Genomic DNA, 15,412 nt, shown 5'->3' on the forward strand with positions numbered 1-15,412 from the left:
ACGTGTACACCACTTTGTATTGGTCTTTCATGTGGAATTCCAAAAAAATTGCTTCATGTTTGTGGCAGTAATGTGACAAAATGTGGAAAACTTCAAGGGGGCCGAATACTTTTGCAAGCTACTGTATATTCCATAAAGAGGCCGACTCCACTGGATGAAAAGGAGGGTTTTTCAGGATGTCTAAGACCATACATAAATCCCACTGCGGGAAGAACGGTTTTCGGGGAGGCCTGATCTTCTGTACTCCTTGAACGAACTGCATTACCAAGGGGTTAAAAGCCCATCTTTCGTTAGTCAGTGCAGATATCTGCACTTTAATGGCTGATAGGCTCAACTGCTTATCCACTCCTGTCTGAAGGAAGTTAAGGATATCCTGTACTCTTGAATTAAGCATATCAAAGTTTTTTGAAACAGCAAATAATGCAAATCTCTCCCATATTCTGTGATATGTGGTATTAGTAGATGTTTTCCTCGTTTTTAATAAAGTAGCGGTCACTTCCTCTGAACATGCTAGGTCTCTATACTTCTTCCTCTCAACCTCCACGCCATCAAACTGAGGTTGCTGCTGTTGGGGTATAGAAAACTCCCCTGATAAAGCAGATCCGGAACTGCTGGAAGCTGCCATGGTTCCTCCACACTCCTCTCCAGTAGAAGTGTAAACCACGGTCTCCATGGCACATAAGGCAATATAGCTATGATCATCCATGATTCCTTCAATAGCTTCTAGAGGTATCTCGTAATCATCGGGAACGGAGGGAAGGCATAGCAGAGTTTGAATGTCCATGGATGAGCTAGGCAATCCGTCCCCAATGCTGCTGGATGATGAAGCCGAGAAAATAATTTCAACTTCGTGTTCTCGTAAGACGCAAAGAGATCCACCTGCGGAAGACCCCATTTCTGAATGATTTCCTGAAACACACTCTGGTTCAGGGCCCAGTCGTGAGCACTGGAGAACTGTATGCTGAGCTGATCTGCTAGAATATTCTGAGACCCTGGAAGGTAAACTGCCGACAGGTTCGAAAGATCGTTCTGTGCCCAATTCATGATGTGCGTAGTCTCTTGCAGCATGGATTGACTCCTTGTCCCCCCTTGCCTTCTGATATAGGAGACGGCTGTTGTATTGTCTATCTGGAGCAGGACTGACCTGCCTATAATCAAGTGACAGAAGGCCCTCAGAGCTAAGAAGGCTGCCTTGAGCTCCAGAATGTTCGACGGAGTCTGATGAGGACAGATCTTCCACTTCTCCTGGACACACACATCCTTGCAGTTCGCCCCCCATCCTTTCAAACTTGCATCTGTTGTGATCACAAGAGGCTCTTCCTGCTGAATCTGATGGCATAGCTGCAAATGATCTCTGCAAGTCCACCAATAAAGGGAATTCTTTACCGATAAGGGTAGGATGAACTTCTGTAACAGATTCCTTTTGTTTCATGATTTAAGAAAAAAATTCTGAAACACTTTTTCAGTAAACAAAGGTTCATTTATTGAAAGTTAACAGGATACAAGGTGAGGTAATACAATGTGTACAGTATAATACAGTAATATTACAATAAAGGAGATAAATGACATATATTCATACAACCATCTTCAAATATAGTTGTAATGTACAAGCAGACCATTTGTGTTTAAACATTGCAATACTTTTTGTGTATTAAGTCAGTTAGATCGTTTGTTTATAAGAGGTATTCATATATGTGGGCATAGGGAATATAGATGTTACACTTTCACATGGGAGGTGGTAAAAGGCTGAAACACTCTTAGATGCCAATGTGCCCACTTCACCATTGGAATTACTGAAGAGAATGTTCCTAGCAGACAGACACTGTTTGGCTAGAATGGTGCGCTGTGACAGTATTGCCTTCACCTTTTGCTGAATCATAATGATCTTCTGAATGGGCAAGCATACTTTGTTCTCCTTGGTGATGAACCTGGCACCCAGGAATATCATGTCCTGGGAAGGAGTCAGCTGGCTTTTCTGAAAGTTCACCAACCATCTCTATCTCTCTAATTCCTCCAGAAGCAGTTGCTGATGTTGCAGCACAACTGTCCGATCCTGATTGACAAGTAGGATATCGTCTAGGTAATGAAAAACCCTTAGACCTTTCTGTCTCAAAGAAGCTATTAACAGGAAGAAGTACCTTCAAAAAGGTTCTGGGTGCCGTCAAGAGACCAAATGGCAGACTCTGGAACTGCCAATGCTTGTTGTTGATTGAGAATCTTAGATATTTCTGAAAGCTGTTTCTGATTGGTATGTGTAGATAGGCATCCGAGAGATCGACTGTTGACATCCAGTCTCCTATCTTCACCATTTTTACTATAGTCTGTAAGGATTCCATTTTGAAATGGTGGATTCTTATATGCTTGTTTAGGAATTTTAGGTCTAACACCGGCCTCCATCCCCCTGACGTCTTTGGAACTAAAAATAAAGGAGAATATATTCCCCTGAACTTCTTTTCGCGAGGAACCGGAAGTACTGCTTCCCCCTGTATCAGGGAGTCAACATATTCTACCAACACCTGGCGTTTCTGTATATTTCTTGGTAACTTTGTTTCCACAAATTTTGCTAGTGAAGGAGTCCTTTTGAATCTCCATGAATGACCTTTTTCTAAGGTTCTCCGAACCCAGGGATCGTCTATTGATTCCACCCAGCTCTTCCAAAAGTAGCGCAATCTTGCTCCTACAGGGAGTGTCTGGGTGGACGTACCTTCAGAATGACTTCTGATTCTGTCCAGATCTGAGGGTAGATTTAGGTTTTCCTGACTTAAGGATGACTGCGAACCCTTCCAGTTCTTGTTGAATTGTTTCCCTGGCCTATACGATTTTGCTTGCTGAAATCTTGTAGAAGCTGGCTTCCTAGATGTTTGCTGACAAAAAGGATGAGTTTTCCTGTCCTGGGGTAACAATCCCGATTTTTCTCCAGTTACTTTTGCTCTTGCGTTATCTATTTCTGGACCAAACAGAGGCTTTCCATTGAAAGAGATTCTACACCAATTGTTCCTGGACGATTGGTCTGCTGACCACGGTTTTAGCCAAAGAGCCCTTTTTGCTGTTACATTATGAAGCATTGCTCTAGCAGAAGACCTGATGGTGTCTATGGCTGCCTCTCCCATAAAGTCACTGGTCAATTTGAATTTGTCCACGGCTTTTATTATATCTTGCCTATCAGCATCGGAATTTAGAGCTATTTCAATATTTTCTATCCACACTTTTGCAGCCTTTGGCAGAGAGGTTAAGGCTACCGCTGGTCTGCATGCTGCTCCGGCTGCCAGAAACGCCTTTTTAATATCAGTATCCACTTTTCTGTCAAGAGGATTGCTGAAAGACACAGCATTGTCCATGGGCAAAGTCACATGACGCGCCAGCCTCATGATAGATGCATCCACCACTGGTGGTGATTCCATAACCTTAGCATCTCCATCACTTAATGGGTACAGTTTTGCAAAGCGATTTGCAAGTGATGGTTTTCGATCTACTTTACTCCACTCTTTTGCAAAGATTTCTTTAATTACTCTCATTAAAGCAGTACGATCAGCCATAATATGCCGGGGAAAAAAAACACATATATAAGTAGATAAATACTTGAGCTACTTGCATAACACATGTATTATACTGTCCACGGTTTGATTTCAGTGAATGTTGTATAGTAAATGATGAGAATTCTGTTCCTGGTGGGGGCCATGTCTTTTGCCCACAGTTAAGGCTAACTCGTGATGTCATTTCTGCCCTTTATTTTTTTTCTTGTCTCCTCCAATCACTGAGTCACCTCAGCCTTGCTTGTAAACACAAGTGAGTAGGGGATCAGGTTTCAGATAAGCAGCTAGCAGGGAAATAAAGGGAAGAGGAGGAATAGATTATAGATAAAAAGAACCCCCAGCATGCAATTCTTTGGCAACGACTACTAAAGAGCCAGTGCTCCTTAAGTATGTGATAACTCCAAATCATAACAGCAGAAAAAGTTTTGAAAGTTTTGAATACAAGAATAGCATCTTCATCACTTAATACACTCAGACCAGTTGCTGTTGAAATTTGATTTTTATGGTGACGATACCGCTTTAAAGGAAAGTTGTTTGGCTGCTTATCCAGGTGGGGATAGTATTTGTCAGGTTCCTGTGATGCTGCCTTATCCTCCTCCCAACCTATTGTTGATTTTATTTCCGAAACAAAAGCTGGGATCATTGCAAAGTCCAACCCCATCGGTGGCAGAACTGCCGAGGTTGAAGCTTCCTCGGACTGAATCTGCTGCGTTGCAGATGTCACTTGAGCTGCAGAAAGTTTATTAAATAATTCTTGCACTGCTTGCTGGATGAAAGACATTACTTGCTGATTGTCAGACTACTTTTCTCTTCCTAACTCCATAAAACAAGACACACACACACCATTTTGTCTGGCATAGCCGGTTGACCACATGACTTTTCTGGCTGAACATATCTAGTAGTTTCGTTTGGCTCCACTGGAGACCTACGCCTCTGATGAGGGCTATAAGAACGCCTCTCCGATCTGTATCTGTAAGATCTATAATCTGGAGAATAGTCTCTTGAAGAAGATCTCCTAGAATAATGTCTGTGCCTCTGAACGGCTCCTGCGGGAGCCATAATATCTACTAGAATAGTATCTCCTAGGAGACCTGCTCCTGCTTAGAGATCGTCTTTTAGAGCGACGCCTCTGGGGCGACTGTCTTTTTTATCAGACTTTTTGTTGTGCTTCTTAGGAGATTCTTTTCTTGATGTGCTCTTCTCTTCTAGACTTTGAACGAGAACGAGGCACATCAGAGGATTGGCGACTTTCAGACCCCATGCTCCTCCTTTCTCCCTCTTGAGGACTGTGGATACACAAAAAGATATGCTCCCACTAAAAAGATCTGCATTAGAGTCTAAGGGAGATAGCACTCTTAACCCCATGTGCAAAATACACTACATAGAACACCCTGGTGCTGTATAAAATAATAGAGGAGTGACAAACCTCACGCAAAAAGCTCCCCAGAGCCTTAGAAACTTCCTGCACAGAATAACAACAATAACAATAACAATAATATTTATATAGCGCTTTTCTCCCTGGGGACTCAAAGCGCTGTGACCCTGCATTATGCAGTCTCAAAGGCTAGGGAAAAGAGGTGAGTTTTTAGCCTTTTTTTAAAGCTGTCCAGAGAAGAAGCCTCTCGTACTGATTGTGGAAGTGAGTTCCATAGAGTAGGGGCTGCATAGGAAAAGGCCTGAGCACCAAATGTTAAGTGTATCCTGGGAATAACCAGCTTCATCTTGTTGGCAGAGCGGAGGGTGCGTGGAGGGGCATAAAGTTCCAATAGATCCGCTATGTATTTGGGTCCCATGTGGTGTAGAGCCTTGAATGTCAGCAGGCAGATCTTAAAATGATTCTCCATTTTACTGGCAACCAGTGAAGAGTTTGCAGTACTGGGGTGATGTGTGAGCTGCGGGGGGCATTGGCTAGGAGTCTGGCTGCAGCATTCTGTACTAGCTGTAAGGGGCGCAGAACCTTATCTGTAGATCCGATTAACAGGGCGTTGCAGTAGTCTAGGCGGGAGGATACAAATGCGTGAACCAGGGCAGGTAGGTCTTCAGCTGGGATAAGGTGTTTGATTTTCGCTATATTTCTTAGATGGAAGAAGGAAGACTTGACGACAGCTGATACCTGCTGTCTGAGTTTTAGATTTCCATCCAGGATCACCCCAAGGTTTCACACAGAGTCTTTATACTGTACAGTATCTCCCCCAATTGCTAGTTTGAGGTGGTGAGCGTTTTGAACTTTATCCATCATGTGTGGACCACCTACCACCAACACCTCTGTTTTGTCAGAGTTCAGCCTTAGCCAGCTGGTGTTCATCCAATTTTGTAAATCCACTAGACACGCATTTATGGATGCTGATGGGTCTTGGGTGCCAGGCTTGAAGGACAGATACAGTTGTGTGTCATCTGCATAACAATGGTATCCTAAACCATAGTTCTGGATTATTTTGCCCAGTGGGAGCATGTAGACTGCAAAGAGTAATGGTGATAGTACAGAACCCTGTGGAACTCCATAGGCAAGTGGCACTGGATTAGAGTAGTGTGTGCCCAGACATACTTGCTGTGTCCTGCCAGATAGGAAGGTCTGAAACCAGCTAAGAACAGTACCTCCATCTTTAAAAGAAAACATACACAGGAATAAATAAAAAGGAATAATGCATATTACCTGTCCTGAAGGGACCGCTTCCATGCTTCCTACCTCCAAACCCCAGGCTAGAGCCTGTAAGTCAAGGTACACTGTAGCTGTCAAGCTGTAAACAGCAGAAACGTCTCCCCAAATGCTTCTGAGTGGTACCGCAGCTACCACGCTGCCACCCGCTCTGGCTGCTTCCGGGAATGACGCTGATCTTCTGTTCCTGTTTGGCCAATCTTGAAGGTTGCTGAACTCTCGCGAGAACAGTGACGTCACGTAGTCACGATAGAGAGGTAGAGAGGGCGGAAGAACCCGCAATGGCAGATAGAAACGCCTGCTACCAGCACCAGGGAGCGGCTCTAAGGGAAGTGCCCCTGCATATCTAAGCCCCCTTTAGAGGCCGCAATGCTCGCCACCGAGCGGGAGAGGCTGAACCTGTCTAGTACTGCCAAAAAATAAAACGGTAACACAAGTAAACAAAAACGGCAGATAATCAAAAAATAGAAAAAGCAAACCTGTCCATGCGAGGACAGAAAAAAAGAGAATGGGGGGGGGGGGGGGGGGAGGGGGTTGTTTAATTTATTAGCAAACTGTCCTATGGAGTCAGGGGGTGGAGCCTAACCCAGGAGTATGCCGCCATCTCTGTCCAGGAAATATAGTTTTTCTGCACAATTGCCCTCGACTTAAAGGACATCTGTTGCCCCAATTTCAAAAATATTTTTGGGCTTCCCTACTAGTGACCGCTCGCTGGTGGTTTTCCCAAAATGATCATAACCCTGCTATTACAGCGGAAGCTGCGATACTTGGCTCTTATGAGCAACTAACAAATTTGCCTTATAGGGGTCCTAAGGGCTCTCCGAGGGCAACTCAGGCTATGGTAACAGTGTGGAGGGCATGGGAGGTGGCTAGGGCCCTGCTAGCAAGGGAACAAGTGCTTTCATCCCAAACTCCGCTCTGGGGAAATGTACGTCTTCAGCAGTTCTTAACAATTCCAGACCCAATAGCTTGGGCCGGCTTTGGGATCAAAACTTTAGCCCATATTCAACAGGAGCAAGCTATTATTCCATTTGATACTTTGAAACAATCCAACCTTCCAAATTCACATCTTTTCCGATACCTCTAGCTAAGTCATGCTTACAACTCACAATTTGGCAAATCTCCCCCATCCCTTAATATGGACGATTTAGAGCAGCTACTACTAACCAGAGACCTGCCAAAAACACTCTCAGCAATTTACTTGGCACTCCTGACTCTAAATAACGACAGGCTAGACAAATGTTTCCAAAAGTGGCAACTAGTGGTAACAGATTTAGAAAGGGACGACTGGGATGAAGTATTAGAATTTTACCCTACATCGGTTATCTCGGCAAGGGACCAATTAATACAGACCAAATTCTTACATAATGCTTACTACACCCTGGAACGTATGCATAAAATGGACCACTCAATTTCAGATAGATGCTGGAGATGTCATACGGAATTGGGATCATTTACACACATATTTTGGTCCTGCCCTATGATTGTTCCCTTCTGGAAGGATGTACTGTCAATAATAAACAAACTATTGAAGATCAGCCTTGCCCTGGACCCGTGTCTCATGTTTTTGGGTAAACTGGAGGTAGCCACACTTACTAAACATAAGCAGATATTGATAAGAACTCTGTTTCCAAGCTAGAAAAAAAATTCTTAAACTTTGGAAAAAGTCCAATGTTCCAACGTTAGGGTTATGGGCAAAATCAATTAACGGTTCTCTCCCGTTATACAAAACTACATACATAAATAGGCGTTGTCCCAAAAAATACTATAAGGTTTGTGGAGCGTGGGAAAGCAAAATAATGGATCCTACAGACTCGGATTTCATTCCAATTCTGGAGTAATTTTTTTTCGAGTGGCATTGCTTGGGGTGGGGGGCCCTGGGAGCCGGCAGTCAACTTTTCCTATTTTCTTTTCTTCTTCTTCACCTACACCGTGGTAACTTCAGATGTGACAACAACAATCACAGACTGCAATATACTTGCAGTTGGTAATATCGATTTTAAATTGCTTATTGGTGTTTCTATATGCTATAATTGATGTACTTATATGTACTGTATTATTGCAACTTTTATCCAAACTGGAAAATTGCCATGCTGTACTTTTTCAAAAAAAAATCAATAAAAATTTTTACTGTAAAAAAAAAAAAAAAAGGACATCTGTAGTGAGCAGTCTATGGAGGTGGAGGCTGCCATATGTATTTCATTTCAGACAATACCAGTTGCCTCGCAGCCCAGCTGGTCTATTTGGCTGCAGTAGTATCTGAATCAGACCATAAACAAGCATGCAGCTAAACTTGTCAGGAACACCTGATCTGCTGCATGCTTATTCAGGGCCTATGGCTAAAAGTGCTAGAGGCAGTTGATCTGCAGGATAGCCAGGCAACCGATATTGCTTAAAAGGAAATATATGGCAGCCTCCATATGCCTCTCACTTCAGTTATCCTTTATGCACAACTCAAAATCAATGCATACCTTTTTCAGTAAATCACCCCAATGTGTATTGGGCTGGAGCATGTATGTTAAATGCTTAACTCCAAATATGATGAAAAGACCATGAATGCCACACCGTACTCACCAAATTAAAAAAGTTGCGCCTGATGGGACGTATGGCTCCAGGGAATCCTGGCCTCAATAATTCCTGGATGCTTGATGGCCATGCTGAATACTTGTGATCAGTTTCAATATCATTAATCCACTGAAAAAAAAAACAGAAATTATTTGATCCAAAAGAACCTGCCATGAAGTCCGAATATCAGTTCAAAGTAACCTAAATCTCCAGGGATTTGTCTAAGCCCCAGGTGTTGAACTCCAGGCCTGGAGGGCCAGATCCATGCCAGTGTTAAGGATGGACTGAGAAAGAGAGGAATGTGTTCTACCTGATGGACCACACACCATTCCTGATTCAGACCCATCAATTGATTTGAGCTGTGTCAAAAATGTGTGAGAACTCGGCCCTCAAAGAAGCGGTTTGACATCCCGGGTCCAAGCGAAGACCAAAAGTGGAAGATTTGGTAAAGCTGGAAAACCAGTTGCAATCTAAACATAGTAGCTTTAGCCAAAGCTGTGCTTGACATTAATGTACCATTTACAACAAGGAAGTGTTGGTTTTACTATCTGGAGCCACATCATATCAGTAGATAAACCCAGAGCGAAGGGTGACTACTCCCATTAGGAGGCACTTACTGCAGGGAAAGAAAAAAAAGTTAAAAGGGGAACTCTGCCTAATATATTTTATAGGGGAAATGCTGCCTAATGTGTTTTTTTTTTCAAAGAGGAGCTGTCAGTCATACTATCTCAGAAAAAAAAAACATATGTAGATAAATACTTGCTCTACTTACATAACATATGTATTGCACTGTCCATGTTTTGATTTTATTGATTTTCTACATAAAAAAACAATCCTTCTGGCTATTTTGAAGCCAATCATGATGCAATTTCCTCCCTTACTCTCCTCTGCCTGATTTGCCCGCCCGTCACTATAGAAAGTGCATTGTCTCAGCATGAGAAATATTGGGCAATCAAAGAGGTACAGAGGTGTGTGGGGGGGGGGGGGGGGAGTTAGTTAAGTGTGAGGGGAAATAGAGAAGCAAAAAAAGGACAACCCAGCATGCCCTGCAACTTCCTTTTTGTGTACCAAATAAGAGTCAGGTAAACTGGGGAATGATAATTTATAAACAAGAAAAGTAACAGTGATTTTAACTTTTGGATTGCCTGGTTAGCATCCTTATTACTTGTTTACCAGATAAAAATAAATAATTCATTTTTGATTTTATGCCAGACAGTTACACTTTAAAGGGATTAATGGCTAATTATGTATATTTCGGGGGCAACCACTGCTTAATTACGTGTTTTTTTGTGAGTGAGATGTTACCAATTATGTGGATTTCTGGGTCAACCTCTGTCTAATTATGTTTTGGCTTACAAAAAACATAGGGGGTTCATACGCTCGGGCATGACCCGCAAAGTCGTACATGCACTGAAAAGGTTGAGAACCACTGCTTTAGATTGTAAGCTCACAAGGGCAGGGCTTTCTCCCCCTTTTGGGTCTTGGAATTCATTATACATTTTATTCATCGTGTTATTTTTGTCACTGTAATTATCAATTCTGTATTTTGCATCAATTCTTTATTTTGTCACCAATTCTGTATTTTGTATATTGGTGTATACCATTTGTCTGTATTATTATGTACCCCATGTTTCTTAACTTTGTACAGTGCCATGGAATATGTTGGCACTAAATCAATAATAGTAATACAAACTTTTGAAACTAAAATGAACGGCGTACCTAGAGAAGTTTTTTCTCCTCATCAAAAGGGGAGTTTTACTTTGAAGTTGTGCAATCTAACAGTGTTTCCAGCAAAATCTGTCTGGAAGTGTCAGAACTTGCGGATTACTCCAAGTGTTGAAAACAAGAAGCAAACGGTCTTGCTCTGTGTAGCTGTGTAAATACTTGTACAAGATGGATGTTCTAGGAAGTACGTAATAATAAAAGTAAGTGAATCTATCTACAGTGGGATGCAAAAGTTTGGGCAATGTTGTTAAAGGGACTCCGAGCTCAGAAAAAAAAGGAAAGTTGTACTCACCAGGGGCTTTTTCCAGCCCAGTGCTGGTCGGGAGGTCCCACGCCGGCATCCTGGCTCCTCTTCTTCACCCCGCTTCGGAATGGCTGGCAGGCCGCAGCCCGGGCGACACTCTCCCGAGTGTCGGGCTGCTTCTTCCGCATATGACGCGGATTACGTCACACGCCGGCCGCCTCGTGTCATCACGGAGGCCGGCGTGAAAGTACTGTGCATGCGCGAACAAAGCGCGCATGCGCAGTACTTTCACGCCGGCCGCTGTGATGACGCGAGGCGGCCGGCGTGTGACGTAATCCGCGTCATATGCGGAAGAAGCAGCCCGACACTCGGGAGAGTGTCGCCCGGGCTGCGGCCTGCCAGCCATTCCGGAGCGGGGTGAAGAAGAGGAGCCAGGACGCCGGCGTGGGACCTCCCGACCAGCACTGGGCTGGAAAAAAGCTCCTGGTGAGTACAACTTTCCTTTTTTTTCTGAGCTCGGAGTCCCTTTAACCGTCATGATTTTCTTGTATAAATAGTTTTTTACGATAAAAAAGGTCAGTTAAATATATCATATAGGAGACACACACAGTGATATTTGAGAAGTGAAATAAAGTTTATTACATTTACAGAAAGTGTGCAAATTGTTTAAATAAAATTAGGTAGGTGCATACATTTGGGCACTGTTATTTTATTGATTCCAAAACCGTTAGAACTAATTATTGGAACTCAAATTGGCTTGGTAAGCTCAGTGACCCCTGACCTACATACACAGGTGAATCCAATTATAAGAAAGAGTATTTAAGGGCATCAATTGTAAGTTTCCCTCCTCTTTTAAATTTATCTGAAGAGTAGCAACATGGGGTTCTCAAAAACACTCTCAAATCACCTGAAGACAAAGATTGTTAACATCATGGTTTAGGGGAAGGATACAGAAAGCTGTCTCAGAGATTTCAGCTCTCTGTTTCCACAGTTAGGAACATATTGAGGAAATGGAAGACCACAGTTTCAGTTCAAGTTAAGGCACGAAGTGGCAGTCCAAGAAAAATCTTGGATAAACAGAAGCGACGAATGGTGAGAACAGTCAGAATCAACCCACAGACCAACACCAAAGACCTACAACATCATCTTGCTGCAGATGGAGTCACTGTGCATCATTCAACCATTCGGTGCACTTTACACAAGGAGATGCTGTATGCAGGGAAGCCTTTTCTCCGCCCATAGCACAAACAGAGCCGTTTGAGGTATGCTAAAGCACATTTGGACAAGCCAGCTTCATTTTTCAATACGTTGCTGTGGACTGCTGAAACTAAAATGGAATTATTTGGGCATAACAAGTTATGCGTGGAAGAAAAACAACACAGCATTTCAAGAAAAACACCTGCTACCTACAGTAAACTATGGTGGTGGTTCCATCATGCTGAGGGGCTGTGTGGCCAGTGCAAAGACTGGAAATCTTGCCAAAGTTGAGAGATGCATGGATTCGACTCAGTATCACCAGATTCTGGAGACCAATGTCCAGGAACCAGTGACAAAGCTGAAGCTGCGCCTGGGCTGGATCTTTAAACAAGACAAAGACCCTACACACTGCTCAAAATCCACTAAGGAATTCATGCAGAGGAACAAGTACAATGTTCTGGAATGGCCATCTCATTACCCAGACCTGAATATAATTGAAGATCTGTGGTGTGAGTTAAAGAGAGCTGTCCATGCTCGGAAGCCATCAAACCTGACTGAACTAGAGATGTTTTGTAAAGAGGAATGGTCACAAATACCTTCAACCAGAATCGAGACTCTCATTGGAACCTACAGGAAGCATTTAGAGGCTGTAATTTCTGCAAAAAGAGGATCTACTAAATATTGATTTCATTTCATTTTTGTAGTGCCCAAATTCATGCACCTGCCTAATTTTAAACAACTATTGCACACTTTCTGTAAATCCAATAAATTTAATTTCACTTCTGAAATATCACTTTCTGTGTCTCCTATATGATATATTTAACTGACATTTTTTATCGTAACAACCAACGATTTATACAGGAAAATCATGATGATTAACAGCGTTACCCAAACTTCCGCATGCCACTGCAGTGTTCTCCCAGGCTCTTTTAGCTGGGTGGTCCACCCGGCTAATTTTGGTGAGCACTCGGATGTCATCTGCTTGCCACCTTATCCTCTTCCTATGCTGTAAGCAGATTTGCGCCAAGCCTGCATCCCCCCCACCCCCTCCTACTTTTTCATGCCACCCAGCTGGAAAAAATTTCTAGGGAGAACATTGCACTCTATCTATCTATCTATCTATCTATCTATCTATCTATCTATCTATCTATCTATCTATCTATCTATCTATCTATCTATCTAATGCTTGCAACAATTGGCTGCTAACAATATACTTGCATCAATCAGCTATGACAAATTATAGTTGGCTGCTAACAAAAATGTACATAATAGCAACACCTCAGCAGAACTAACAAATGTAAAAAAAAAAAAAAAAGTTTTAAACAATAGCAGATTTTCTTTTTAATTTCACCCTCCTAAGGAACTTATGTCAGTACTGGATAATAAAATATTGCACCAGCTACTGAGCTATATGGGATGAAATACCAAATGTCATCTATCAACTTACTGACACAGATGGAATACCTAAAATTTGACTAGATTTAAGTTTTATCAAGATTTTATGCATATTGATAATATGGTAATTTAGCAACTCAGTTTTTTAATTAAGAGATATAGCTTAGTTTAAAAGAGTATTTTGTTTTAATTTACTAATCCATTATAAGGACATGTGCCATTTATCATGGCAGACTTCTAGTTAATTAGTTTTCACTACAACATATGAGAAGGTCGAGAAATCAAAACAAAATATTGCGCTTTCCAACCAAGAATAATTACTAACAAATGTTTACCATTCTGAGGTCACTCTCATTCCACCAGGAAATTGCAAATTGCAAAAGACTACACTCTTCATATCCTTTTGTAGGAACAGTATACAGACAGTCCCCAACTTACAAACGACTTGAGTTACAACATTTCAGAGTTGTCTTCAAGTACAAAATGTACAATACAGTTTTTTAATCACATTTTTGTAGTTAAATGTTACGGTATTGTAAAAACCAGGAGTGGGCAAACTACTTCCCGCGGGCCAAATCAGGCCCATCAAGCTATTTCAAACCCCCCTGCGCCAGCCGCAGCTCTCCTCCAGGCTGCGGGAGACTGAGTTCCAGCACGGCTATGGGAAAATGGCACCTGAAGCCCTGCACAGGAGACTATTTATGTCCCCAGTGCAGGGCTTCAGGTGCCATTTTCCTGTAGCCCTACCTGTCACCGCAGGACATGTGGAGATCAGGAAGCGACGCTGGAGGAGGAGAGCCATCTGCTAGGCGAGTAGATGGATTTTATTTATAGGACATTAGGGTACAATAGGGGACAGTATCTTGGTAGGAGGGAGGGGGGAGACGAACGGAGGGCACACCCAACAACAAAAACAACATTAAAAGGGAATGCTGCCTAAGGTGTTTTTGAAGGGAGAAATGCTGCCTTATGTTTTCTGTTTTTTTTTTTGGGAGTGAAATTATGGCAAATGTTTGTATTTTGTGTGAACATTGCCACCTTATGTGTTTTTTGTGGGTACACTGCTGCCTTGCAAGTATTTTGTGGGGCCTTACGTGTATTTTGTGGGAACGCTGCCACCTTATGGGCATTTTGTGGGAAAATTGCTGCCTTATGGGCATTTTGTTCGAACATTGCTGCCTTATGGGCATTTTGTGGGAACATTTCCGTCTTACGTATATTTTGTGGGAACAATGCTGGGTTTTGCAATCCTGGTAGCCCTGGACTGCAGTTTGGAGGAGTAGAGAAGGTGAAGTGGTGGGAGGTGGGTACCGATGGTCCTTTCTGCGGCATTTATGACTCTCAGTAGTTTCTACCTGTCCTTCACAGAGGTCGCCGTGTACCACACTATTATGGTAGAGCACAGTATTGACTGGAATCGAGGGCATAAGATCTTGAGACATGCCAATTTTTCTTTCAATTGCCGCAGGAAGAACAGTCATTGTTACGCTTTCTTCTGGGTTCTGGTGACATTGCTGCCTTATGTGTATTTTGAGTTGAACACTGCTGCATTACGTGCATTTTGTGGTAAACCCTACCACATTAGGTGCATTTTGTGGGAAAATGTACGCATTACGTGTATTTTGTGGGGTAACGCTGCCACAATATGTGTGTTTTGTGGAAGAAACACTGCCAAATTATGTGCTTTGCTGTCTGAGGGGGTCTGTCTGCTGTCCCTGGGCCTGTGTTTGGTACCAAAAAGTACAGGCTGCTGACATTTGCGGTTTGTGAGTGGGCGAAAATTTTGTCTTATTACCAGTATGGTCACTTTGCCCAACTGTGTTTTGTGAGAAAACATGAGTAGATTACAGCCCAATATGGCAAGTCAAGGATCCCTCTCCAATCAGAAAATTGATTGAATAATAATCGATTAAAGAGATTCTGTATTGAAGAAATGTTATGTAAATAAACATAAACCTCTGTGCCACTGAAGCGTGACAAGAATCCTCAGACTCCTTTATAAACACAGCCGTTTCCTCTAAACCAGGAGTCTTGGCTCTGCACTTGTGTCTGGTTAACAAATTGTCAGCATGTGACAGGCAGCTCCCTCCTCCCACA

At 42.6% G+C, this 15,412-nt stretch overlaps 1 protein-coding gene across 3 annotated transcripts in view; it reads right to left on the bottom strand.

Moving 5' to 3' along the window:
* The window catches only part of UGGT2 (UDP-glucose glycoprotein glucosyltransferase 2), a 379,277-nt gene that overhangs the window by 225,796 nt on the left and 138,069 nt on the right, over nucleotides 1-15,412 (bottom strand). For all 3 annotated transcript variants that reach the window (XM_068267932.1, XM_068267930.1, XM_068267931.1), the window contains exon 13: nucleotides 8,764-8,883. In XM_068267932.1, the coding sequence (XP_068124033.1) occupies nucleotides 8,764-8,883 (120 nt within the window). The remainder of the gene's footprint in view (nucleotides 1-8,763; nucleotides 8,884-15,412) is intronic.

Source organism: Hyperolius riggenbachi, chromosome 2 (assembly GCF_040937935.1).
Source record: "Hyperolius riggenbachi isolate aHypRig1 chromosome 2, aHypRig1.pri, whole genome shotgun sequence".
In the NCBI taxonomy this organism is placed as follows: Eukaryota; Metazoa; Chordata; class Amphibia; order Anura; family Hyperoliidae; genus Hyperolius; species Hyperolius riggenbachi.